Source organism: Maniola jurtina, chromosome 13 (genome assembly GCF_905333055.1).
Source record: "Maniola jurtina chromosome 13, ilManJurt1.1, whole genome shotgun sequence".
NCBI classification, from domain to species: domain Eukaryota; kingdom Metazoa; phylum Arthropoda; class Insecta; order Lepidoptera; family Nymphalidae; genus Maniola; species Maniola jurtina.
The window spans coordinates 14,546,374-14,573,661 of NC_060041.1; the positions used below are offsets into that span (position 1 = coordinate 14,546,374).

The following is a 27,288-nucleotide window of genomic DNA, read 5'->3' on the forward strand; positions in this document are numbered from 1 at the left end:
CAGCTTTGTGGTTTGGTCAAATGACGTCATTGCCGCATTCCGATACACGCATATCGTAGACGCATTTGCATGGCAAATCGTTAAACAACGTCAAACATATGATCTGGACGTCACTTTGACGTTTCGTGAGAAAGGCAGAATTTTGTATTTTTCCCAAATTGAATGTAAATTATTGCGCATTACCGATATTATAAGTGATTGTTAATTAAATAATAACTAACAATGCTATCAAATAAATTTCGACAGTTGAGCCTAGGTATCAAAAGGAGTCCCGTGTTTTGGAGGTTAGACTTGTGTTTATTTATTTTGCCTACTATTTTGATCAATAAAATTATTATTACGCTCATTCGTTGCTTCAATAATATGGGCATATATTCCTTGATAGTTGTACATATATTCCAAGAGTTCTCAATACCTATCTAACCGCTCTCTAATCAAAATCTGGCTAAGCAGCTAACATTTTTGTTCTTTGTAGCAATGTTCGATACAAAGCCGCCTACGAGGGCGAAGGCAAGACGACAGTGCGCGTTATCAATCAAGAGCAAGACTTAGGGCTTATGATAGACTCCTATGCTACTGTAAGCTAGAAATCTAACATTTCATAAGGTTTTTCGTTAAGTACTTACCTAACTGATATAATATTCTTAATTATTTATGGTTTGTTTCAGTATGGATTTAGATTAAACAATGGAATTACAGTGCTTGGACCTCTAGCTATTTTTTCCAGGTATATAGGTAGTCTATTAATTATTTATTATTTCAATACTCAGCTATTTTATGCCTTTACTCATTGGAATATGTACCTTTTTGTTTAGAACAATACTGTCTTGGCAAGTGCGGACATCAAAGGACATCACTGAGGCTTCTTTGAGGTTCTTCAAGCTGCTTGAACCCAAGATCGATCTCTTGGTATGCTATTTAATTAACCATTCTTAATAATATAAATGAAAAGCATCTCTCTCTCTGTTACCTTTTTATGGCTGAATTCCGAACCCATGTTGACAAAATTGGGCACACAGGTAGATTATATCCTAGAGACAGGACATAGGCTTCTATTTTCCCAGAATATGGGGTTGTTCAAGAGGCAAACCAATAAATTCCTGAAATGCTGGCGACGCATTAGCAGTTCCTCTAGTGCTGCAAATGATCATGGGCGGCAGTAACCACTTAACATCAGGTTACGTCGCCTGCTCGTTTTTAAATCAAAGAGTTACCAATGGATTTTTGAAAACGAACCTTGTGGGCATCATCTAATAATTCTATATTTCCAGATTGTAGGGCTGGAAACCAATGAGAGGGATACTCTGAACTCCGTGTTCCGTGCGGCGCGCGAAGCCAAGCTCAACGTGGAGATATTGCCCACCGAGCACGCCTGCTCCACCTTCAACTTCCTCAACTCTGAGGCCAGGTAATTATCATCATCACATCACATCACACTAATATTATAAAGGCGAAAGTTTGTATGTGTGTGTGTGTGTGTGTGTATGTTTGTTACTCCTTCACGCAAAAACTACTGAACGGATTGGGCTGAAATTTAGAATGGACATAGATTATATCCTGGATTAGCACATAGGCTACTTTTTATCCCGGAAAATCGAAGAGTTCCCACGGGATTTTTAAAAAACCTACATCCACGCGAACGAAGTCGCGGGCATCAGCTAGTTATTAATAATATTTAATCAACCGACAGATGTTCACAGCTGGGCATAGGTCTCTTGTAAGGATTTGAGAAAGACTGCAGAAGATAGTCCAGGTCGAATAAACCCTTCACTAGTATTCCACAAGTGGTGTTATCCAAGTATTCTGTAACTCAAGTGTGGACAGTAAAGTAAATAAGAACGTGGTGTTTGGTTATTATGAGCACCAGACACCTCCATTTAACATTGGTACCTCTAACCCGTTTGACGATGTATGTACTCCTAATGCTTGGGGCTTCCAATGCTGCGTTTTTTTTTTTAACTATGTGCCCTGCCCATTGCCACGTCAGCTTCACAACTTTCTGTGCTATGTTGATCAGGTTTTCCTACTGATCTCCTCATTTCTAGTTTGACCACATAGAAAAACTCCAAGCATAACCTTCTCTACTGCCTGCTGAGGGACTCCGAGCTTTCTTATGAAGCTCCTATATTTTAGCAACCATGTCTCAGATCTGTATATAATCACTGGCAACACTTCAAGCACTGAGGAATACTAAGGTTCAAATCTATAGAGCACACTTTGACTTTGCTTAGGCTTAAGACACTTTAAAACAAGACAGCGTTATATCACTGACATAAGCCTGTCTCGTATGAACTAAAACTTAAGAGACCTAAGTTTTAGTTCATACGAGACAGGTTTAAGTTTGAGTTTGCTAACCTGCACTAAACAGATCTCAACTTTAGTATAGACTATATTTTATTTGATGTTTTTCAGGTCAGTAGCCGGCGCTCTAATTCCTCCCCTCCACATAGAAATAAACGAAGATGACATGCTAAGATCCAAACTGCACTACGAAAATTTATACAAGAAGGAGATACATTAATGTACTCTCTATACGACAATAGTCAGTACTCCAATGCTAATATTCAAATTAAAAGTTCAGTCTCTTGAGTGAATATGCGCCAATGCTTGCTTCATTGGGCATAGCATAGCATCAATCTTTTATCTGATATAATGTTTTCACTGTATCATGTGACTCATTTTTGTCTTCTGTGGACAAAATATGTGGCGTTTTGAAAGATTTTAAATTGAAAATCTGTCAACATTTCAAGTTTATGTCCAATGAAATTTATTTGATGATCGCAACATTCGTAGCTTTTAATAAATTAAGGAATAAATTATTATTTATTATGTAAATATTAGTTATAGTGAAATATAGAATGATATGTTATGAACTTGTTTTTATTATTTTATAATTCATCTATGTACTCTGCAAGCATAAAAAATCTGTCCACCTTCCTTTATCAAAATTAGTAAACTAGACCTGGTGGCTATCCAACAGACAAATCATTGGTCAGCGGAGTGATTCGCTAACTCAGTGTCTAACACTGAATAATAGCCACCTGGCTCCTTTGACACTAATTATTACTTTAATCCATTGAAGGTTTTGTACAAAACAAAAGTATTTTAATTTCACCCAGTGAAGGAGCAATGTAAAACCATTGAACCAATCAATGTCAAATGAGTTTGGTGGCTATCATTCAGTGTTAGACACTGAGTTAGCGAAACTCCTAGATGGAATACAATGTCTGTACCTATTCAACAGTTCAATGAGATTATGTATTAATGTTGTAAGAAAACCTTCACATAATCTGCATACGTAAAAGGAGAAGCTGAGTGACTGACAGACTGATCTACTATCAACGCACAGCTCAAACCACTGTACGGATCAGGCTGTTTGGCATGCAGATAGCTATTATGACGTAGGCATCCGCTAAGAAAGGATTTTCGCAAATTCAACCCCTAAAAAGGTTAAATAGAGGTTTGACATTGGTGCAGTCCACACAGACGAAGCCGCAGGCATGATCTAGTCTATCAATAATCTGATTGGTCTGCTAAACACATCTCCATGTAGACGTATAATGGGCCTTATTGTTCTAGAAAGATATGATATTGATGTTTGTTAAAAAAACACAATTTCTTAACTAAAACAATTTATTTCAACAACAACAACTATAATTTTTATATTACATACATGCCTACACAGTACACACATTGTCAAAGTATATGCCGAGCAATATTTGTAATCATTAGGTTTCGTATTTTAACTAGTTCTTGCTTGGCGGCTAGATACTAAACCAATCTAGGTTATTACAAGAGCTTAACATTAGTCAAATTGCAGGGTACGTAATTTATATTTCAAGAATGAAAAAGAATAATTTATTAGAAAGACAGTATCCTAAAACAAAATAACTTTTATTTTTGCTTTATATTTAACTGTACAAATAAATTATAGTTCACTACACAAGCAATTTTATTTCACTTTTACACCCATTTTAGCTATGTCGATTTGTCCGAATTAAATGCTGGTTACCTAACTATAATTTCAATAAATTATAAATTACATTTTCATAATAATTTACATTAATTCGTATGTCGTTTATTTATACATCTACATCTGGGAGTACCTGAAAAAAAATACATAAAAAAGGAATTAATAATAATAATTAAGTTCAATTACATCCAGAGAATCCATCATCAATTACGGGTCTAGACTCAAACATTCTAATCACGCGTCTTCGTCCGCGTGGATTTCGGTTTTTAAAGATCTCATGGGAATTATTTGATTTTCCGGGATAAAAAGTTGCCTACCTATGTCAATTGCAAGGACGCACGCTACCTCGGTTCCAAATTTCATGCAAATCGGTTAGCGGATGGGTATTTAGGAATCTTGTGGGGACTGTTTGATTTTCCGGGATAAAAAGTAGCCTATGTCCAAATTTCGTCAAAATCGGTTAAACTGTTGGCCGTTGGGCCGTGAAAAGGTAGCAGACAAACAGACAGACACACTTTCGCATATTTTCATTTAATGAAATTATTATTTTTCTTCACAGCGATTTTTAACGGAACGTGATTTTTCATATTTGGCACCTGCAATCGTTTGCTACATTGATTTCATTAAGAAATTATGACCAAGATCAATAGCGTTGATTTTGGTCGTGACATTTTGATTTGTGAATATTTAGTAAAATGGCAAGTGTTTCATTATGAAAAGGCTTTTCACAAGCTATCTGTGAAATGGTCCCACTCTAATAAACACATTACCTCGCCGCACTACAGTAAATGCGCCGCAACGCCGAACTGCAGGCCCGGCGCGGGCACGTCGTTGGGCCGCGCGCGCAGCGGGACGCAGTAGTTCAGCTCGACCCGCGCCGCGCGCCCCAGCCGCAGCGCCACGCCCGCGCCGCACGCCACGCGGACTTCCGATAGGGACTCCACCATCGCCAGACCCGTCTCCTCTACAGACACACCAAACACTACATACAGCACAAACATGTACCTACTTGATGAACTAATGGAAAGATACTTCGCGCACGAAAAAAGGAAAAGGTCCTAGTTACAGTTTCACCTCAGATAAAGATTAAGCAATCACAAGCACAATAAAAATTTGTAGAAATGCTCTTTTAACTAATATCATGTCTATGATTTGTCAGATTCCTTTAAAAATCTATAGGTTTCAAAGTTGCATGACTGTGCTCCATGAATTTTACGTCAATCTTACCAGGATGCGCTAAGCAGCCTGCGTTCAAGAACAGATGTGATCGGAACAGCTCTCCCAGACCCCCCTTGCCGGGCTGGAAGGGGAGGGGGGTGTACAGATGCAGCCCCGATGCCCAGTACACCTGCACATGACAAAATGTTCCATTATGTTATTTCAATGTTCCAATGTAACATTGAAATATTATGAGTCCCCTCTACCGACACTCACCGTCCCTCCCAGAGCGTGCTGGTCGGCATGAGGGCCCACTCCTCGCTGCCGGAAGCCGCGCAGAGTGGCCGGCCCTCCCAGGTAGAAGTGGTCCGGTATGTCCGTGCCGTACATGTCGTGCAGGACACCTAGCGCGCCGGACGCTTGCACTACCTACGAGGAATTAATACGAGCTTCATAAAAAGCATATGAAAACGGCACACACATTTTATAGAATTAGTATGTAAGGTGTAACCAGAACGCTACCAAAAACAGAGTCATTATTATACTACCTAAACACATTCCAATGCCAATAACCATTTGCCTTACTTTGTAGTTTTAGTGATTTAGTTTTTCAAACCGGCAGTGTATAGCGTGCAAAACTCGGGTCAAAGCCCCACCTACGACTCGGCATTGACTCCGAATGGCCTACTTACGCAACGTTTGTTGACCTCTTGCGTCAGTCAGATGTTTTATTTGCAATATATTGTGAACTTTTAAAAATACATGATTTTTTTTAAAAACGCGTTTTTTGTGGTAAAATGGCAGATGGCAAAATCATCAGTACTATCACCTGTCTTCGTTTTTGCAAGTATTCTGGGAACATGGTGTAGTTACAATACTCACAAACCCGGGCGAAACTTCCTTGTTAGCCTGCGCCTGCAGTTCAGTGCGTACATTGGCCACACCACCACCAAGCCCCGCTAGCTCGCTCGAGAACTGGACCCAAGTCCCACGCGTGGGGAAGATGGGCTCGTCCCTGTGGTCCACTGTCACTATGTGACGGATCACGGATTTCATCTGGGGACCTACAAATTATCTGTTTTATGAAATTAACCCCAACTTAGGTACAAAAACAAAAATGAATCTAAAAATTTTAGGCTCCATTAAGATTTTAATTAGACTTAACGTGCGCTGTCATATCACACCATACTCTGCCTCCCACAATCAAACTCTGCTGACACACCAATCCTTTCTAGGATAAGTGTACGTGTGTGCAAATATTTTCACCCATGGCTCTAGATCTGTGACGGTAACTAAGGCTAAAATCTATAGAGCGTGCTTTGACTTTGCTTAGACTTAAGTTTTAGTTAAAACGAGACAGATTTATGGCAGCTATATAACGCTGTCTCGTTTTAGCAGTGTCAAAGTCAAAGTGCGGTCTATAGATCTCGGCGTAAAACTCACCGCTGCTCTCCCGCACTTTGAAGCTGGTGGTCTTGCTCAGGACGGACGTGTCGCGGACTATGCCTTCCCATTGCAGATTGTGTTTGGTCTAACCCAGAATAACATGTCAGAATTCATTTAAGAGCTTTAAACTTGGTAAATTTTTAACGTCTTACAAATTCAAACCATTTAATGTACCCAATGTTTACTGCACATTAGTAACAAGTATAAATTAATTTATAATACCCCCGACAACTGAAGGTTACCGTAACTAGAAAAGAGCTGATAACTTTCGAACGGCTGAACCGATTTTCTTCGATTATAGCTAAGAACACTTTCGATTAAGCCACCTTTCAAACAAAAAAAAAACTAAATTAAAATCAGTTCATTCGTTTAGGATCTACGATGCCACAGACAGACACACAGATACACAAGTCAAACTTATAACACCCCTCTTTTTCGGTCGGGGGTTAAAAAGAACATTTGCATAATTTTTTTTAATTTTTTTATTGATCAAATGTATTACTTAGGTACCTTACTAACGAACATGCAGAATAGATACAGTTATATTGAGCGACTTTGAATGTTTTTTGATGGTGTGGTTAAAAACTGGTAGAGATCATTCTGAAGAATATTCATATCACTTACTACTGAGGAAGTCTTAAAGGCGATATCTAAGAGCAGCCCTCGATCCAGCAGCTTGTATCCCGACCACGGGTACTCGTGGTTCTGCTGGTACACCGTCGCTGTCAACCTGTGTGATTTTCGTAACTAAACAAGGGGCCAGGGTTACTTAGGCAGATTTACCCTAAAAATAATAGTTTTATATGTTTTTTTATGTTACTTTTATAAGTTGCACTAAAAGTTAGAATTGTCATCAGAGGTAGATAAGTTTTAAAATATATAGCTGAATGAAAAGTAAATTGTTAGATTCCCATACACAATTGCGAAGTAACGTAAAACTAATATAAAGTGTGTAAAAATATTCTTTTCTACCTTTCTTACATAACAAAGAAAAGTTTGAACTTTGAAGCAAAGTTTCTAGACCAAGTGGTTTAAGCCGTGCGTGGATATCCACGCAGTCAGTCATAGTTAGTCGGTCAGTTTTAAAGGATTAATATGTATTGAAGATTGTACTCACACGGGTGTGAGGGCGCCGTGAGGGTAAGGCTTGGTAGCGGACACGTTGAAGTTGGACGAGCTGCGATGCCCAACGCTGTACTCGGCCGCCACGCGCTCGCCGCGACCCAGCACGTTAGGCAGCTTTACCCCTACAATAAATTACTTATAGACCCATTTGCCCCAGACTGAAATAATGCATGCACACCGCTGTTCTCGGTCACCACACACATCCTGCACTCAGCACATTAGGCAGCTTTACCCCTACAATAAGTCATTCTTAGATCCATTTGCCCCAATAAAGCATGAATAACGTTGTACTCAGCCGCCATAAGCTCACCGCGACCCAGCACGTAACGTAAGCTAAATCCCTACAATTTAGCCCTGTTTACAACATTTTAGACCCATTTCCCCCAGACTGAAATAAATTAAACTAAACCCAGGTTTTCCGTTTTATATCATACAAGTATTTTCATAGCTAACTAAAATGCATAATTTTTTTTACTCTGTTAACGCTTTTTATTATAGTGAAAGACTATAGCGAAGTTGATAGTGCGTGCATGTGCCTACTATTTGCGTTCGTAATGTAGATCGTACCTTAATTACTTATCTGTGGTTAATAATTGTCAAAATGTCTACTAAAATGTAAATGTGTATAAAAATGTAGGTAACTGTCACTTGAAAAACCGTTGGAATACACTCACTACGCTGAAGATACTTAACTGGTTTTATTTGTTCCTTCCGGCGTTCCTAAAAATAGAAGATCTGCCCATCAGCTCTTCGGTGTTGGCTACAATAGCTAACATAGTGGCGACCGTGACAGGACGCCCGAAGAAGGAAAAGCCATCCAGCGTGAGAGCGTTGTCGCCAGCCGGGACGCCAATCGTCTCGCAGCATCAGGCACTACGCAAGTCAACGTCGTTGCAGCCCGCCGGGACGCCTATCGTACCGCAGCATTAGGCGCAACGCAAGTCATCATCGTTGAAGCCAGCCGGCACGCCAATCGTACCGCAGCATCAGGCGCAACGAGAAGACGTCTGAAGCCGTCGCCGGGACGCAAATCGGACCCGCAGCATTGGGCTCAGGCAGAGGGAGCACTTTTCTACGCCAGCAACAGCGAGGCCGTACCAAATAATTCAGATAAGTGTCCTATCCCACATACAAACACAATACATTCATCCAAACATCCATAAATCCATTCTACAAACACCTAATTCATACATTCATCGCTCCATAATCATCCATATATCACGCACTATTCAAAAGGCCATCCCACTTCGCACAATCAATCACAAAATTCAAAGTTTTGCACGTTGTCATATTTTCATCCATTACGCTTTAGTCGTACCTACCTACTCACTTCATAATTCATACGATTTCAATTACTGGCGCGCGCACTCATTCGAGCTGCGCAAGAGACTGAAACCGGCTCATTAGCCGACGACCACTGCAAGCGACGTGCATAGGTGAAACGTACCTATTTATAGTTAGGTATAAGTTTAACTTATTATTGCAGCGATCTAGCGGCCGGCCGATAACAAACCAGTTTTTGTTCACCTACAGCTGTTAAACTAACTTTAATATGTCTCTAAAGGAATTAATGATAAAACGCAGCAGCGTTAAGGGTCGTGTTACCAAATTTAAGAACTATATCTCTAAGGTTAACAAGCTTTCCGTGTTAGATTCATTGGAATTAGGCGAATTAAAACTTAAATTAGGTAAAATTGAGTGCTTAGCTAGTGAGTTCAGTGAGGTGCAAAGTCAGATTGAATCTTTAAGCGGCGATACATTAAGCGCCGAACTAGATATTCGCGAGGAGATCGAGAATGAGTTAGATAGCGTGACGTCGTTAGCTCAAGACATTCTGTCGCGTAATTCGAGGGTTCCGTGCTTTGAGGATGCGCAAAGTAATTCTTTAGGGCAAGGGCAAGGCGCCTCACAAGGCATTGGGTTTAAATTACCTCTAATTCAAATCTCGAAATTCGACGGAACGGTTTTCCGATGGTTAGAATTTCGAGATACGTTTCGGTCTCTTATTCATGACAATGAGCACATATTACCCATTTACAAATTTCATTATTTAAACTCGTATTTAGAGGGAGATGCGGCTCGCGTCATAGCCAATCTTGAAGTTTGTGCATTGAACTACAATAAGGCTTGGAGTTTATTATGTGAACGTTATGATAATAAGAGGCAGTTAATTAATAATCACCTCAACGCTTTATTCAATATCGAAACACTGTCCCGCGAATCGGAACAGTCATTGCGTTCATTAATAGACAACGTGAATAAAAATTTGCGTGCGTTAGCTAGTCTAGGACAGCCCACCGACAAATGGGATACTTTAATCATTTATATGATTAGTTCTAAATTAGACAGCCGTACTAGTATGAAATGGGAAGAACATCGGAATTCGTTGAGTGATATGCCAACTTTAGATGAATTTCATCAGTTTTTGAAGGAGCGTGCCGACGTTTTGGAATCATTTAACCGAAACAAAAATCAAAACAAGCGCGTTTCACTTAATACCACGCCAATCGTGAGTAATAATAATAAAAATATGAGACAAAACAAATCTCTTTCGTATGCTGTTCAGTCGGGAAACAATAATGCAGATAGGAATCGCGCTCACTGTGTGGTTTGCAAACTTGACCACGTAATTCAAAATTGCCCCGCGTTCTTAGCCAAAACTCCTGAACTCAGGATAGCAGAGGCTCAGAAGCTGAAGTTGTGTCTGAACTGTTTAAAGTCCAACCATCGAACACGCCAATGCTTTTCGAGTCGTTGTAGGGAGTGCAGAAGACCACATTCCACCCTGCTTCACAAACCTACAGGGGAGCCAACTGCACCCACAGTTCAGAATTCCGTCGAAGAACTTAGTGTGAACCTATCTAGGCAGAACATTTCTCACGTTATGTTATCTACTGTGATGATAGAAGTTATGAACCCTCTTAACTCTAAGACTGAAATCATTCGCGCGCTTCTAGACTGTGGAAGCCAGTCTAGCTTTTTGACTAGGCGAATGAAGGAAAAATTAAGTTTAGAGGCGATACCCACTAACCTCACCGTTGTAGGTATAGGCAATAATTCAAATAATCATGTTACCGAGAGATGTTTTGTTAGATTTAATTCATTACAAGGCGATTATCACGCGAGTTTATCATGTTTTATTATGCCAGAATTAACGGCGAACATCCCGAAAATAAATATAGATTATAAATTATTCAGTCTCCCCGAGAACATTCAGCTCGCGGACCCTAAGTTTTACAGCCCTGCGCCAGTAGATGCGCTAATAGGGGCCGACCTATTCTGGGATGTAATAGGTAACACCATTAAATCCTTAGGTGATGGAAAACCATATCTGTGTAACTCACAATTCGGGTGGGTTATTTCCGGTCCTATTTCATTAAATTGTGACCCTAAACAAACTAATTGCAATTTTGCATCAAGCGAATCGTTCGACGATCGCTTGGATAATCAGATAGCCAAGTTTTGGGAGCTAGAAGAGATACCCCAAAAAATACTACTAAGCGATAGCGAGAAGGCTTGTGAGCAACATTTTAAAACTCACACCACTCGCCTAGAATCAGGTCGATTTTGTGTCCGACTACCTCTTAAGGATTCACCCACGACTTTAGGAGATTCATTTGGTCAAGCTAAGAAAAGATTTTTTAATCTAGAAAAACGATTTCGCAAGCAACCTGAACTAAAGCAAGAGTACTCGGCCTTTATAAAAGAGTACCTAGACCTAGGCCATTGCTCCGAGCTCCCTAGTTTTACCTCAAAATCAGGCTATTTCCTGTGCCACCATGCAGTTTTTAGGACAAAGAGCGAGTCAACTAGGCTGCGCGTCGTGTTTGACGGAACAGCTCCCTCTAGTAATGGAATTAGCATTAACAGTTTACAGCTAATAGGACCTACTATTCAGGATCCTCTTTTCTCCATAATATTGAGATTTCGAATGCATAAATACGTGCTCACCGGAGACATCGAAAAGATGTATAGACAAATCGAAATTAACGAGAAGGATCGACATCTTCAATTAATCTTATGGAGAGAAGATGAGTCTCAGTCTCTTCGTGCATTGCAGCTGAATACTGTAACCTATGGATTCGCTAGCGCTAGTTTTTTGAGTACCAGATGCCTGTTTCAGCTAGGTGAAGAGTGCACGGACGGGTCCATAAAAACAATAATTCAACGCGACTTTTATTATGATGACCTTCTGACAGGAGCTGACTCAGAAGCACAGTTAGCTCATATTTTAAAATCAGTTCAGACTGCACTAAAGGAGGGATGCTTTAATTTAAGAAAATTTCGATCAAATTTACCTAGTGTCTTTCAAGACTCAAACTTAAATCTAGAAGAGAATCTTTGTCTTAGCAATTCTACGAGCGCATTAGGCTTGGGTTGGGATCCAAAAACCGACCTATTGAATTTTTCATGTCAGATTCCTTCCGAACAAGGCGAAATTACGACCAAACGCCAAATAGTTTCCAATACCTGTAAGATTTTTGACCCACTAGGGGTACTATCACCTGCAACTATACAAGCCAAAATTTTAATCCAAAAACTATGGGTTCTCAAAGTAGAATGGGACCAACCAGTTCCGAACGATCTTTTAAAAGAATGGAAGCGAACGCGAGCAAATATAGACATTTTATTCACGATAGAAATCCCGCGATATGTACTCTGTGATAATCATATTAAGGTCGAACTTCATTCGTTTTGCGACGCTTCCATGAGTGCGTATGGCGCTTGCATTTATTTAAAATCGATCGACGCGTTAGGTAAGCCGAGCGTTCATTTATTGTGCTCGAAGTCGAGGGTAGCTCCGGCCGGGAAGCCCATGACGATTCCACGTCTAGAGTTGTCCGCGGCACAGCTTGCAGCTAGACTTTGCGTTGCGTGCCTAGACTCACTTCGCTTACCAATATCAAACTGCGTACACTGGTGTGATTCAAGCGTCGTGCTCAGTTGGATAAACACGAGTCCGAGTAAATTAAAAATGTTTGTAGCAAACAGAGTTGCGGAGATTTGCGAAAATACGCAAAGTGCATCTTGGCGTCACGTACCTACAGATCTGAACCCGGCGGATATGATATCTAGGGGAATCGATGCTATTCACTTAAAAAATTCGAAACTATGGTGGAACGGCCCTGAATTCCTACTTAGGGAGGAAAATCAGTGGCCCACTAACATTAATCTTAAGGCTGTCGACGAAACTTTACCCGAGTTAAAAACTCACTCAGCTACAATTACCATTGAACCAGAACTAGTCAAATTCGAAAACTATTCAAATTTAAGCAGATTGAAACGTAGCTTCGCGTACGCACGAAGGTTTATAAATAATTGTAAAAACCCAGCTTCAAGGCGCGCGGGCAACCTAACGTTATCTGAGTTAAATGAATCGTTTATGCAACTCGTTGTTTTTAGTCAGAAACATTCCTTTCAAAACGAATATAATTGTCTTTCAAAAAACTTACCTATCAATACTAAAAGCAAGCTCTCATCCCTCAGTCCCTTCCTAGACAAAAACAAAGTCATGCGTGTTGGAGGAAGGCTCGATTCGTCCGAGTACGAATACGAAAAGAGACATCCAATCATATTGGACGGGAAACATACGCTAACGAAGTTGTTATTCCGCTACGAGCACACGCGTCTATTGCACGCGGGGCCGCAAACGTTACTGTATTCTATTAGAGAAGCTATGTGGCCAATGGGGGGAAGAGTTTTAGCTAGACGTACGGTCCGCGATTGCGTAACGTGCAGGCGTCACCAGGGTCATACTATGACTCCTTTAATGGGGAATTTACCTGCGCAGCGGGTGATGCCTGCATTTCCATTCCAGACTGTTGGCATTGACTTCGCGGGTCCGTTCTCGATATTGAATAGAAAGGGTCGGGGTGCAAAGACTTCTAAGGCCTACTTATGTCTTTTTATCTGCTTCCGCTACAAATGCGTACACTTAGAAGCCGTAAGTGACCTATCTAAAGACGCCTTGATCCTCGCTCTTCGGCGAATGATCTCAAGGCGAGGAAAACCCTTGGAAATCTTTTCTGATAATGGCCGAAATCTGGTATCCGCTGCCAAGGAAATTACTCAATTCTTGAAATCCAATCCCGTCATTTCTGACTTTGCAGCTGACGAACAAATAAAATTTTCTTTCATACCCGCATATGCCAAACATTTCGCGGGAATTTGGGAGGCTGGAATCAAATCCGCCAAGCATCATATTAAAAGATATTTAGGTCATAATAATCTAACCTTTGAGGAATTAAGTACTCTTTTTTCGCAAGTGGAGGCTATTCTGAATAGTCGCCCCTTATATCCCATGTCTTCCTCTCCTGACGATCTTCTCCCTCTTTCCCCAGGACACTTCCTGATTGGACGGCCTCTGACTGCGCTGCCGTCACCGAATTTCGAAGACTTCAGTTCCAACAGCCTCGACCGCTATTCGAGGCTCGAAAGGGTGCGTCAACAGTTTTGGCGTCGCTGGCAAAGAGACTACATCAGCGAACTTCAACAGCGCATCAAATGGCGTACGAACCGAGGAAGACTAAACGTGGGAGATCTTGTACTACTACAAGAGGATAACATCGCACCTCTCAACTGGCGTCTCGGCAGGGTCACCGCTCTGTACCCCGGAACTGACGGAATTTCCAGAGTCGCCGATGTCCGAACTGCGAGAGGAGTGGTGCGTAGGGCTCTGACTAGCATTTGCCCCTTATTTTCTCCAGATGAACTTTTTTCCTCTTAAACGACGTTTAAGAGGGGGGGAATTTATGTTAACGCTTTTTATTATAGTGAAAGACTATAGCGAAGTTGATAGTGCGTGCATGTGCCTACTATTTGCGTTCGTAATGTAGATCGTACCTTAATTACTTATCTGTGGTTAATAATTGTCAAAATGTCTACTAAAATGTAAATGTGTATAAAAATGTAGGTAACTGTCACTTGAAAAACCGTTGGAATACACTCACTACGCTGAAGATACTTAACTGGTTTTATTTGTTCCTTCCGGCGTTCCTAAAAATAGAAGATCTGCCCATCAGCTCTTCGGTGTTGGCTACAATAGCTAACATACTCAAATAAATGATTATAATGCGTAGTGAGTGATTTACCTAATACGAGATTGCCTTCATTTTCACTGACAGTGGTATTGATTCCACCGACGATGCGAGAAAGCTCCTTCACTTGAAATGTCACCTGGAAATAAAACAAACAATAATAAACCTCAATAGCTCAACTGTTAAAGGAGTGGACTGATCTGAAAGGTTGGTGGTTCAAACTCCCCCCCATTGCACTATTGTTGTACCTACTCCTAGCACAAGATTTGCGCTTAGTTTAGGAGAAGAAAAAATGGGCTTTCTTACCAGAAAGTATTTAATCTTAAGAAAGGACATTGGAAATACCTCCAGCCCCTCAGGCGTGGATCCGGGCCCGCTCGACACATCAATAAATACACCGATATCTTTAAAGCATCCCATCGAGTCCAGAGCTCGGCGGACCTGTTGAAAAATAAATACACACTGGTACTGATTCTAAGAGCAATTAAATTTTAGTGTTCGCATCTTTTTCTTACCAATGTGATAAGAAAAGGAGAGACAAACCTAATTTGATTTAAATTAAACTGTCAAACTTCGTGATTTTAGGTGACAGTCCTGAGCCTTTTGTTATTTTTTTATATTTTGGCAAAAAAAAAGTCATTACATAGACCTACCTATTATGTGTAGTTACAAACTTATTAATAGACAAAACATTGCCTAAAAAGTACATAATTTATAAAATATATAGGAGCATTGAGCAGAACAGTAAGTAGAAAGTGAAGTAGGTATACAAAAGATTGTAGAATGCACTCAAATTTTGTCATTAAATCCAAAATTAATTTCTCGTCCTTTTTAGCAGTAAAGATGCGCGCGGCATTAAATAAAAAAAGTGGCTGTGACATACGGACGGACGGACAGACAGACAGACAGACATGACGAATCTATAAGGGTTCCGTTTTTTGCCATTTGGCTACGGAACCCTAAAAAGATGCGCGCGCCATTAAACAAAAATGATGCAAAACTCTAAATTTAAAACATCAGAATTGACGCCATTGACATAAAACTTGTAATATAGGTACAGAGTGAAATTTTAATGGTTGTTTTCCTTTAATTTGTAAATAAACTGTGAATCAGACTTGCACATGAAGGGTTCTATACCATAATTAAATGTGTATAAAAGCGAAATACACTCACTTACTGATTGACTGACTGATAGACTAACCTTATGTGCACGCAAAATGACATCTTCAAAGTCGGTGGCATGGAACAAATCATCTATAGTGCTTTTAATGATATCATCCTTGGTTCTGCTCAGCCCATCTACGTGGACGCGATCTACGCGGGCCTAGTAATAACAACAAGACAAATTAATTCCAGATCAAATCAATTTGTTCATTTTATTTATCTCATGTAGGACAAGCCTGTGCACCTTATGATAGGGCTCTACCACCAGTTCGGAAGGTAGGTTCTACTGTGAAGAGCCAGCAACAAACTCAACAGTTGCTCCTTCTTTTCTCCTTCTCCCTCTGCATCATAAACACTTGTCAAAGGTTCTGAAAACCCAATGCATTATTTATTATTACAAAAAATCCCTATCATTTTGTGATTATTGTTACAACCCTCATGATAGGGATTTTTTGTAATAATAAATAAATGCAGTGGGTTTTCAGAACCTTTGACAAGTTTATATGCTTATCGTCATCATGATCAACCTGGCTGATTACTGAGCACAGAATCTGTCTAAATTAGAAGGGGTTGGCCATAGTCTGCCATTCTGACCAAGCGTGGATCGCCACACTTCACACACCTTTGAGAACATTATGGAGATAAGCAAACCAGTTTCCTCACAATTTTTTCCTTCATAATTAAATCAAGTGATATTTATTACTTGAAATACACATAACTCCAAAAAGTTAGAGATGCATGCCCAGGATCAAACCTTGAACCACTTAGCTATCACAGCTCTACATCCATTGCATATGTAGACCCAACTTCAATATGGTACATACCCGTACACCATTAAGTTTGATAGTAGGTTTAGGTATGGGTTCCTCAAAGGCTTCAGGTTCTTCAAACTCAAATAGCCCGCTGCCTACTGCGCCCTTGTCACTGTCCTGTCCAGCCTACAACACAAAACATACATATAAAAAGACTTACCCTGACTGACTAATTTATCACATTGCACAGCCTAAACCGCTAGGATCAGAAACTTGAAATTTTACCAGTAGGTTCCTTTTATGACCTAAGCGCCTACTAAGAAAATCTTTTCTGAAATTCTATCCCTCAGGGGGTTAAATAGGGGATAATAGTTTGCATGAAAGTCAGTCATTTTTCAAGTTACATCTATGAAAATGGGTATTTGGGCTTTCGGCGGTACGGTTTCAAGATTTTCGGAAATTTCACCCCCTCACCGATTTTTTAAAACTCCACTCGAACGAAGCCGGGGCGGGATAAATATGTATAAAGTAGTCAACATAACCTAACTAGACCTGTAAATATCTAAATGATTTACCTTAGCGTGCACGGTGCCCATTTTGTTAAAGGCTTTCTTTTTATTTATATGAAAGCTTTAAATTACGGGAAGTTTATCGTGTTAATTTGATTTTTTTTATTTTTGAATTACATAAACAAAGTTTGACAGTGACAAGTCGCCTTTTCTGAAAAATAAAAAATGTTCTAAAACCGCTGAAACCAATAGTCAATTTTTGATATTTGACAGAGCACAGTGCTACCACTTTTAGGGAGTTCGCCCTATTTCAAGGTGAAACGACTAACGTTAGTTACTGCTTTGAGCGTTTTACTACCTACTTTTAGAGTATGGGGCAAAATCGAACTTTATACACATATCCTTTTTATACACACCCAATGTACATTTTGTATTTTCCCAGATTTATCAAAGGGCATAGTTAGATAAGCTCTAAAGAGCTAAAAAAGGGCAGAAAGAAAGAAACATTAGAGACAAATTGTAGACAGAGTAGTGTTATTCCATGGGTAAAACCAAAATTATAAATGAAAACACTGCTTTGTTATCTTGCTTTTGCCTTTTTTTTTTTTCTTTAAATCTGGCTTTACTCTGATTAGCCAATGTCAAGTTTGTGATATTTTCAAGTTATTGAATTTATACAAGTATGGACTCCGTCTGCGCCGGCGCCCGCCGACATACGCGCGGCGCCCCTTTAGAGTGCTTCCCAATCAGTTCCACCACCAAAAAACACCAACTAACACAAAAACCAGCCACTCTTTAAAAAAACACTCCAAACAAGCACAGCACGCGCGCCAGCAAACGCCATCACAGACGGAGTTCTTGCTTTTGCCTTGACATTGACAGCAGTTAACATTATCATTTTGTCAAGCATTCTGAAAAGTACTCTGTGATTTTGTAATTTGTATTTCAAACACGCGCTTTAAGTTAATTTTTTCTTTTTCCGTAAAACTTTAATTAAAAATGAATCCTAAAGCTGTTTTTAAGTATTGTAAACATTTAGGTTGCTGCGACGCATGCTGCCTTCGATACATAGGCATCAAAAATCCAAACGCGTACGAGAACGTGGCCAATTTTGTGATCAAAGTTAGTACCATTAAAAAGTTCTTAAAATTATTGTTTTTTGTCATTTATAATAATGATCGCTTTCTCAAACTATCTTTGATGGTTGGAATACTGTATAGTGGTAACGTTTGGAGCAGGGTTCTTATATAAATAATGAAAAAAAAACAAGTTATTTTTTTGACGCCTCTGGCTATTGATCCTTCACATTTTACTGAGATAACGCACTTCATAATATGTATGATAAACTAATATCAAAAGAACTCTAAACTCGATACATTAACGAAATGTATTGATTACCTACTTATGTTTCAGTATCAAGATAATGAAGACACTAAACTATTAAAAACAGTAGAACAAAATCAAACCACTCCTACAAATAGTAAAGACACAAAAGAAAACATATTAGATGTAAGCAAAAGTGACAATCAGAATCTAAATGGTGATACATTAGATGTGGATGGTAAAGATATAAGTGATGAAGTGGACAGGAACTCACCGCCTTGCAAGAAAAGGAGGTTGGATGTTTGTGTCAGTTGCCTGAGCATACTGCAGCAAGATAACTGGATGGAGGGCTATGTTTTGGTCAAAGATGTCCTTTTTAAAAAGAGGTGAGCCTTCCACATTTTATGTAACTAACTTATGTCCGCGACTTCGCCTGCATGGACTACACTGAGAGCTTTGAAAATTTTGGCCTACCTACTAGTTTGCACTACTTTGAGAAAAAAAAAGAAAAAGGCGAACTTGTAGGTAAACCAGGGGCTCCATACTAAAATATGCAAAGCTCTATTTTATCCCCTTGGGGCTGAATTTACAAAATTTTCATTTTGCATGGTAATAGCCTAGTGATTAAGACATTGAGATGCCTTCTGTCTGAGAGATTTAGGGTTCGATCCCAGACATGTACCTGTAACTTTTTGGAGTAACACAAATACATATCACTTTCTTGAAATTATTTTTAACACTATGAAATTGTCTATTGATTCTTCCTTGTTTGTTCTTTCAGAACTTACGCTAGGTATACTTTTTAAAGTTTCTGTTAAAATTTCCAGATATGAGTGTAAAACCTTTGCCTGTGCGCTTTCTGCCCCGATAGCAACGTTGCTGCGTGAAAGAGCCATCACACTACGTCTTGCTGAGGAGTTCCCAGGATATGATGATAGTGAGATTACTGAGTTTCTTAATAGTTTAGTTTCAAGGCCAATTAGTTCAGTAGTAGTAAAAAAATTGCATGAATAGTTATACCATTTTCTCTCAGTGCGTGATATTGCGGACGGACGCGGATCACCCCACACCGACGCACCGTGGGAATGTTCATGGTAGCGCAAACAATTCATTGCCCAAGCCTTTTGTGCGGTGCGTGGTTTTCCGTGCTCGTTCAAAAGTAAGCATTATTTACTTTGGTACAAAGGCCAGGCGCGTGTCCTCTGTGTTTTTTTTTCAGTATACCAAGTTATAATTTTTATGATAGTGTTTTAAATACAAGGAAATTTCTAAATTATTTCCAATACCAATATCTCCCCTGGGTGAGTATATTGAGCCCGGAGCGCCATTAACCACTAGGTCAAGGGAATCAAAACCTAATAGGGTACTTTCCGTTGACCTAGAATCATGAAGTTTAGCAGACAGCAAAATCTTATAGCACAAGTAGTAAAGGGGAATCCGAAAACCGTGAATTTGACATTACATTCACAAAAAAAAGTTATTTCTTGTATGACGGTGTGGAACCATTGGTGTGAGAGTCCAACTCACACTTGACTGGGTTTTGAATATTATCTTGTTTTAGAGACACTAACAGCACTGAAAGAAGCATGGAAATGGTCGTTTGGAGTGAAACTCGCGGCTGAAATCAACAAGACTTTGGACTCTGGTGCGATCTCGCCACTCTTGATCACCCTCAACTATGACTACGCTGACGACTTGCAGGTAATCTAATCATTTTTTACTAAATGCCACTAAGTGGTACTGAAATTGTACCAATTTGATCAAATTTGTTATTTTTAGGAATTGGAGATTCTCAAACAAGTGTCACCACAACTATTCGAAGAGCGCAGCAAACAGAAGAGACGGTTCGTTACGGAATTTACGAGAAGATCTGTGGAACAGGTATCAACATACTTACCCCCTTCTGACTTACTACAAAGGTAGTAAGCATGTCACTTTTGAATTTTCATAACTTGTTAAATGTTAAATGTTCATATTCATAAGTGCTATATAATGTGCTTGAACTAAGAATAGAAAAGCCGGTGATCTCTGTCAAGAGCTTCCAAAAATCTTAAATAAGTTTTTAAGTATTAAGTTTTTTTAAGTAACTCTGCATGATCAAACCAGAAATGAGGAGATACCCATAATCACCGAGTTAGTACAACGGATTGTGAAACTAAGTGGTAACGGGGAGAGCACATAGATGTTGCAGTCCCAAGATGCTGGTAAGGCAACTTCGCACCGGAAAGCGCAGCCTTGTAACTTGGAAGACTCCCACTAGGTGGACAGATGACATCAAACTACTCTGCAGGGGGCGCTGCCGTCCGGCGGTGGCGTGTGGAAGTCCCTACGTGTAGCAGTGGATATCTGTCAGTTGATGATGATGATCTGTTGTCGGCAGGCGCTAGAGAGCGCAAGTTTGGCGTCGCTGCAGGCGGCGGGCGGCGGGTTGCCCGCAGTGGGCGTGCGGGCGATGTGCATCGGCGCCGTATGCACGCACGCTCCCATGTACCTCGCTGGCAGGTAGGATTCCAAACGTACGAAGCGAGGTCTCAAGCTGACTTATACAAATGTTTGATAAACCGCATCTTCTTGTCCTATATCCCAAACTATGTAGGGTCGGCACAACACAACATGTCTTTTTCTTCCACTCACTTTTGTCATACATCAATGGAATAGTGTATTTCTTGAAAAAACTCAAACTCAAACTCAAACTCAAATTATTTTTATTCAATTAAACTTTTACAAGTGCTTTTGAATCGTCAAAATAATCTACCACTGGTTCGGAATGCTGTTCCTACCGAGAAGAACCAGCAAGAAACTCGGCGGTTGCTCTTTTCAAATGTACAATTTACAATAATATGCCATACTGTATACAAGCAATTGCAGCGCCGTGTATTGCTGGAGCGCATCAAATCCAAGCTTTTTTGTCATTTACATAATCTTCGATTGTATAATAAGCTTTTTTCAGGAGCATACTTTTAATAGATTTTTTAAACTTGTGTAAAGGCAAGTCTAAAATTGATTGTGGAATTTTATTATGAAATATTACACTCATTCCCACAAACGATTTTCCAACTTTCCTGAGGCGGAGCGTAGGATATGCGAGCCTATCACGGTTTCTAGTTTGCCGGTCGTGGAAATCACCGATTTTTTTGTAACTATGAATGTTTTGTCGTACAAAAATTATATTAGCGTAAATATATTGAGAAGCTACTGTAAGAATACCTATTTCCTTAAATTTCTCTCGTAGGGAATCGCGCGGTTTTAAATTATAGATTGCGCGTATTGCCCTTTTTTGTAAAACGAAAAATTTTCCAATATCTGCCGCTTTACCCCATAGCAAGATTCCGTAAGACATAATACTGTGAAAATAGGCAAAATATACAATTTTTGCAGTTTCCACATCAGTTATCTGTTGAATCTTTCTAACAGCGTAAGCAGCAGAGCTGAGTTTACCAGCAAGTGTTGATATATGGGCGTTCCATTGAAGTTTTGCATCTAAAGTTATCCCCAGGAACACGGTAGTTTCTTCTACTTTCAACATATCATTATTTACCATTAAATTAAAATCATTTGCCGTCTTAGTATTGGGCAATGCGAATTCGACACACTTAGTTTTCTTTGCATTTAAAAGCAAATTATTAACAGTAAACCAATGAGTAACCTGCGATATGGTTCTATTTACATCGTCAAAATTATTATAATTTCTATCGACTTTAAAAATCAATGACGTATCATCAGCAAATAGTACAATATCGCAAGTATTTTGGACGAAATATGGTAAATCGTTTATATATACCAAAAACATGAAGGGACCTAAGATAGAGCCTTGTGGAACACCCATTAGTGAGGCTGATCCGGATGACTTCACATCATTTACACATACAGTTTGTATACGATCACTGAGGTAGGACGCAATGAGACTAAGCGCAGAGTCTTTGATTCCATAGTGGTTCAATTTAGCCAAGAGAGTCTCATGCGCAACGCAATCGAATGCTTTAGACAAATCACAGAAAATTCCAATAGCATTCTGTGAGTTCTCCCATGCATCGAATATATGCTTTAAAAGCATTGCGCCCGCATCGATTGTTGATCGACCTTTAGTAAAACCATACTGCTCCGAATGAAGTAATTTATTCAGATTAAAGTGCTGGATCAGTTGGTTGAGCATAATTTTTTCAAATATCTTGCTAAAAGTCGGTAAAATTGAGATTGGCCTGTAATTATTTGGGTCAGTTTTACTACCCGATTTAAAAAGAGGAATTAATTTACTGTATTTCATAAGATCTGGAAAGGATCCTGAATCTACGGACTCATTAAAGATTAGAGCAAGATATGGAGCAACAATATCAATAATATTGCTGATTACTTTTACTGAAATTCCCCATAGGTCTCCTGTTTTTTTGTACTGTAGCGATTTGAATACTTTAACAATATCATATGGGGTAACGTGTTCAAATTTAAATAATACACTGCACTCAGAAACATTGCTCCTTAGAAGAGTGTAGGCTTCCGCTGGCGACGAGTTAAGGGAACTGGTAGTGGTAACTGGAATGTTTCGAAAAAAGTCCTCAAATACGTTTGCTATTTCTAAGTCGGAGTCAGTAATATGGTTGTTAATTTTAAGTTCCAATTTATTATTTTCCACTTTACGTTTCCCCGTTTCATCTGTGATGATATCCCAAGCTGCTTTGATTTTATTATCAGAATTAATAATTTTCTGTTTTATGTAAATTGACTTAGCTTGTATGCAAACAAAAAAAGAAATGTAAAGACTTTTTCCACGCACATGCAAACTGTGGAATCAACTCCCATCGGCGTTGTTCCCACTAGATTACAATATGGGTATAGTTTGCAACGCATAGGTGGTATCTCTAGCGCTGCAAATGTTCATGGGTGGCGGTAATCACTTAACATCAGGTGACCCGCCTGCTCGCTATTTTTTCATTAAAAAAAAATATGAATAGTGAAACAAGAGTGGGCAGCTTCTATCCAAACACATCCCATCTTAGGCTACATCATCACTTCCCATCAGATGTAATCGCAGGCAAGCGTGCGCCTATATTGAATAGAGAAAAAAAACATACCTATTTCATCTTCCCCCAAGGTACATAAAACTGAGTCGCAACTTACCGCAGTCGCCGTGGATACTGGACGGGAAAAGAGTCCTACCGTCTTCCGTCCAAGAAATCATATACAAGCCCCTAGCGGACTTTTACAAGTAAGTATTTAACTTTTACAAGTATAAGAAAAACTAGTAGACAGACAGACACACTTTCGCGTTTATAATATTAGTATGGCTCCGTTGAAGGCTTGCTACGAAATATTATTTTTATATCGTTCAGAAAAGCAGCAATGTAGAACCAACCAATGTCAAACTCAATTTTTTAGTTGCGTATTTTCTATAAATTTTTGAACTATTAACCCTCAATAAACGTTGTTAACGATAGTTATACAATGCTTCTTCTTTAGAATGTCAAATTGCTGATGAAAATTTGACTGATGATTACAAAAAGAGATATCGCGGTGAAACATTGTCTGTTAGTAAGGCTGTAAATGTTGAAACTACATAGTTTGGAGGGCGAGGAAGCGGAGCGCAGGCTCAAACTGATCGCGGCCGGGAGAGAGGACGTGGACGTGCGCTGCCTCGGCGAGGGAAGGCCCTTTGCTATCGAGGTATGCAGGAGACTCATTACCAACCAACAGACCTTTGAAAACTTGCTCTAAAGATATTACATTTCATTCAATTTTCTTTACTTGTACTATAAGACCTACCTAAGTACCTGCCAATTTTCATGATTCTAGGTCAACAGGAAGTACCCTATAGGCTTTCTTGACAGACACGACAGACAGACAACTAAGGGTTCCTTTTTCCTTTTGAGGTATGGATCCCTTAAAAGGGACCACTTTACTTTTACTTGGTAGATTGACCACTAGTTCCTTTCTAGATCACGGATCCCACGAGACAGTTGACTCCGGAAGAGCTCGCAAAAGCCTGTGAAGAAATTTCTAAAAGTGGAGAGGTCATAGTGAAGCAAATTGTCCCCATTACAAGGTATATCTACCGTTTTATGGCGCTGTGGTTAGCTAAGCTTCCTTCTCGCTCGCACATCCAATATTTTCAGAGATGAACTGTACCAGCTATACTCACGTATTTAGTCGATGTAAGCCCGATGGAAATAACTCGCGATAGATTAAACATTAAAATTTTCAGTGATTGTAAAAGAATCAGTACACTTTTAACAAATGTGGCTCAGCCAAACCTATTAAATAATACTGCGTTCATTTTAGACATTATGTATTTTATTGTATCATCGTAGTATTTCATAGAGAAAAATGGGGAAAACATTCAGTATTTGTCATCCCCATTTTTCTCTATCAAAACTAGGCATATCCCATTTCAACTGCCAAGTGAGAAGTAGATTTGCTTGTCGAAGTGAGATAGCGATAAGTAGGTATTAGGAGTGCGCAATCCAGTTATATCATAATATAGATTCACGATTGTGTGAATAAATCCGCCATATTGAATTATTGCTGACGTCATTATCGTATTGCAGAGAGGATTTGGTCCAGCTGAAGAAAGGGGAAGAGACCAAGAGCAAAACCTACGAAGCGCTTTGTATAAAGCTTTCTCACTCCATATACGATGACGTAAGTCAGATTTAGTTCACACGGCGACACTATGAAAACCCGTGAGCTTTGAGAGATAAAATCTTATATTATTTTTTATCTTATCTTTTGGTGGTATCGGTACTATCGACTGTACTTGTTTGTTTTGGAAAACGAAGCATATATTTTTGACGTGACAACGTCTTATAATTCGATAGAGCCGGCTGCACGCACGAAAAAACATGACTCATGCGGCGTTACCTCGCTCTGAGGCGTTCCATGTAAGGCTTGAAGTGCAAGCGAGAGCGCGGAACGAGCGACAAAGAAGCACAATCAGCCTTTGTTGTCACGTTCAACTATCGTCAGTAAACCGACTTTACAGACAACCAATTTTTTTTTGTATAAATAAGATATCTTGACCCAAACTCGAATCTAAGTATCTCGAATCGAGTAACATACCTAAGTGGTGACTGAGCGCCACGTGACAAGCGCGCTGTTCTGAGACAGCGGCGCGGCGGGTACTCTCCTATTGGTTCGCAAAGTTTTTCTAAACAATAATTTCTCAATTCATTTTTTTAAATATTTTATTTCGCTTTCGTAGGTATCCCCAGACAGTCCTATAAAAGTAACACCAGAAGACATAGCAAGGATCAATTCCTTCCGGAACACTCCTCAAAACACAACACAAAACTCGAACCCTGAACAAGTCACCACTAAAAATGCTCGAGAATCTTCCAAACCCATTTGCAAGACATCTAAAAATATTATGGACATAGTAGATAATCTGAAATTATCTAAAAACGTTCTAAAATTGGAGAGTACAGATAATAATATATCTATGGCTACTTGTCAAAATGTTTTGGACACATGTAATGCTGTCCAAAAGGGTGAAAATCCGAACAAATCCGAAATTGTCAAAGACATTAAAATGAACACATCTATGAACATTCCAGATGTAGGAAATCGAAATTCCAAAGACACCAGTGTAGACATTCTAAACAAATCGAATGGTGTCTTAGAAAATGAAAATATAGATAATTCAGAAGGTGTTAAGGATACAGACATGGAAACATCTGTAAAACTTGCAGATGCTAAAACTTTAGACACCAACGAAAAAGTTGTGGACAATGGTGCCCAAAAAGAAAATCTAGTTAGTACTGAAAATATGAACGATATGGAAGATGTGTTGGACACAACCGATGAAGGCACGGAGTCCGATATCCTGGACAGTCCTGGAGAGGTCAAGATCACCATCCAGCAGAAAACACCTATAAGAGTGCTGCATAGACGGCCCTTACTTACAAGAACCAGGCAGATACTTGAGTTAAAGGCTGTAGCGGTACCTGGTAAGTTTTTCTACATTTGTAGGGTTCTTTGTCCGTCCGTCTGTCTGTCAGCGGGCTGTATCTCGTGAACCGTAATAGGTAGAGAGTTGAAATTTTCACAGAATGTGTATTTCTATTGCCGCTATAACAACAAAATTTCAAACCGGCCCCCATGGAAATAAAAAAGTTTTATTTCTTGTACGATGGCACGGAACCCTTCGTGTGCCAGTTTTTTTTATTGTTAGGGTTCCATAATCCATACCTCAAAAGGGAAAAATAAACCCTTGATACTTTGTTGTCTGTCTGTCTGTCTGTCGTGTCTGTCAAGAAAAGGGAATCAAAATATATAGGGTACTTCCCTTTGACCTAGAATCATGAAATTTGGCAGGTAGCAATTTCTTATAACAGAAGTACAGGGAAAAATCCGTAAACCGTGAATTTGTGGTTACATCACAAGAAAAAAATTAGAATGTGTTCACACCATGGACGTATTGTCACACACAAATAATAATTAGTTTATTGAATCATATCCTAGATGGCGCTGTCCGTTATTAACTTGCAGTGTTGCATATAAAATTATAATATCTTGTACGATGGGTACGATGGTACGGAACTCGTGTGTGATGTCCGGCTTTTTTAATAACGGTGTTTTAATTTTGTGGCTAAAATTTCCTCGTTCCGCAGATCACCCGCAACTGTTCCGCATCTTCGTGCGCACGTCAGCGGGTACGTACGTAAAGGAGTGGGCGCACGGCGAGCTGGGCCGCTCGCGCCCAGCGCTGGGCGACGCCGTGGGCGCCAGGGTGGACATGCTCGCGCTGGACGTCACTGCGGTACACTTGACTTGGCCGCCGAGATAATAAACTGTTCACTAACTATTAAACT

General features: G+C 39.6%; 4 protein-coding genes across 7 annotated transcripts; 3 read left to right on the top strand and 1 right to left on the bottom strand.

Moving 5' to 3' along the window:
- The first annotated feature begins 98 nt into the window (after positions 1 to 98).
- On the top strand, positions 99 to 21,288 carry LOC123871193 (NADH dehydrogenase [ubiquinone] 1 alpha subcomplex assembly factor 3). Of its 2 annotated transcripts, XM_045914835.1 has the most exons (8): positions 99 to 284; positions 476 to 578; positions 669 to 727; positions 816 to 909; positions 1,272 to 1,408; positions 2,413 to 2,554; positions 6,982 to 6,991; positions 21,246 to 21,288. In XM_045914835.1, exons 1-6 carry the CDS (start codon positions 223 to 225, stop codon positions 2,519 to 2,521), a joined length of 564 nt encoding a protein of 187 aa, XP_045770791.1. In that variant the 5' UTR covers positions 99 to 222; the 3' UTR covers positions 2,522 to 2,554; positions 6,982 to 6,991; positions 21,246 to 21,288. The 2 variants fall into 2 exon arrangements, with proteins under 2 accessions (XP_045770791.1, XP_045770790.1); XM_045914834.1 differs by lacking the exons at positions 6,982 to 6,991; positions 21,246 to 21,288 and having other exon boundaries at positions 2,413 to 2,869.
- LOC123871191 (sorting and assembly machinery component 50 homolog) lies at positions 3,616 to 17,395 on the bottom strand. 2 transcript variants are annotated; one of them, XM_045914832.1, is made up of 13 exons: positions 17,231 to 17,395; positions 16,728 to 16,841; positions 15,941 to 16,063; positions 15,085 to 15,180; positions 14,794 to 14,878; positions 7,695 to 7,824; positions 7,202 to 7,307; positions 6,575 to 6,662; positions 6,014 to 6,195; positions 5,408 to 5,560; positions 5,201 to 5,321; positions 4,749 to 4,937; positions 3,616 to 4,106 (listed from the first exon to the last, which is right to left on the bottom strand). In XM_045914832.1, exons 1-12 carry the CDS (start codon positions 17,249 to 17,251, stop codon positions 4,753 to 4,755), a joined length of 1,404 nt encoding a protein of 467 aa, XP_045770788.1. In that variant the 5' UTR covers positions 17,252 to 17,395; the 3' UTR covers positions 3,616 to 4,106; positions 4,749 to 4,752. The 2 variants fall into 2 exon arrangements, with proteins under 2 accessions (XP_045770788.1, XP_045770787.1); XM_045914831.1 differs by having other exon boundaries at positions 4,744 to 4,937.
- On the top strand, positions 11,941 to 14,664 carry LOC123871185. Of its 2 annotated transcripts, none has more exons than XM_045914823.1 (2): positions 11,941 to 12,567; positions 12,736 to 14,664. In XM_045914823.1, exons 1-2 carry the CDS (start codon positions 12,411 to 12,413, stop codon positions 14,427 to 14,429), a joined length of 1,851 nt encoding a protein of 616 aa, XP_045770779.1. In that variant the 5' UTR covers positions 11,941 to 12,410; the 3' UTR covers positions 14,430 to 14,664. The 2 variants fall into 2 exon arrangements, with proteins under 2 accessions (XP_045770779.1, XP_045770780.1); XM_045914824.1 differs by having other exon boundaries at positions 11,941 to 12,564; positions 12,733 to 14,664.
- Positions 18,062 to 27,288, top strand: LOC123871183 (tRNA pseudouridine synthase Pus10). The gene is made up of 12 exons (XM_045914819.1): positions 18,062 to 18,286; positions 18,578 to 18,873; positions 19,315 to 19,424; positions 20,049 to 20,188; positions 20,267 to 20,368; positions 20,868 to 20,989; positions 23,577 to 23,690; positions 24,043 to 24,145; positions 24,418 to 24,524; positions 25,027 to 25,120; positions 25,680 to 26,424; positions 27,088 to 27,288. The coding sequence occupies exons 1-12, from the start codon at positions 18,164 to 18,166 to the stop codon at positions 27,261 to 27,263; spliced, it is 2,232 nt and encodes a 743-aa protein (XP_045770775.1). The 5' UTR covers positions 18,062 to 18,163; the 3' UTR covers positions 27,264 to 27,288.

Bases quoted from the DNA above. Each gene is read 5' to 3' on its own strand.
- LOC123871191 (XM_045914832.1), bottom strand. From the start codon at position 17,251: ATGGGCACCGTGCACGCTAAG. The intron at 16,064-16,727 runs GTATGTACCATA...TGTTATTACTAG, and splicing joins TCAAACTTAATGGTGTACGG to GCCCGCGTAGATCGCGTCCA. The intron at 6,663-7,201 runs GTAAGTGATATG...ATTCTGGGTTAG, and splicing joins CCTTTAAGACTTCCTCAGTA to ACCAAACACAATCTGCAATG.
- LOC123871193 (XM_045914835.1), top strand. From the start codon at position 223: ATGCTATCAAATAAATTTCGACAGTTGAGCCTAGGTATCAAAAGGAGT. The intron at 728-815 runs GTATATAGGTAG...CTTTTTGTTTAG, and splicing joins CCTCTAGCTATTTTTTCCAG to AACAATACTGTCTTGGCAAG. The intron at 1,409-2,412 runs GTAATTATCATC...GATGTTTTTCAG, and splicing joins TTCCTCAACTCTGAGGCCAG to GTCAGTAGCCGGCGCTCTAA.
- LOC123871185 (XM_045914823.1), top strand. From the start codon at position 12,411: ATGAGTGCGTATGGCGCTTGCATTTATTTAAAATCGATCGACGCGTTA. The intron at 12,568-12,735 runs TTTGCGTTGCGT...GTGCATCTTGGC, and splicing joins GGCACAGCTTGCAGCTAGAC to GTCACGTACCTACAGATCTG.
- LOC123871183 (XM_045914819.1), top strand. From the start codon at position 18,164: ATGAATCCTAAAGCTGTTTTTAAGTATTGTAAACATTTAGGTTGCTGC. The intron at 18,874-19,314 runs GTGAGCCTTCCA...TAAAATTTCCAG, and splicing joins GATGTCCTTTTTAAAAAGAG to ATATGAGTGTAAAACCTTTG. The intron at 23,691-24,042 runs GTAAGTATTTAA...GAAACTACATAG, and splicing joins CCCCTAGCGGACTTTTACAA to TTTGGAGGGCGAGGAAGCGG.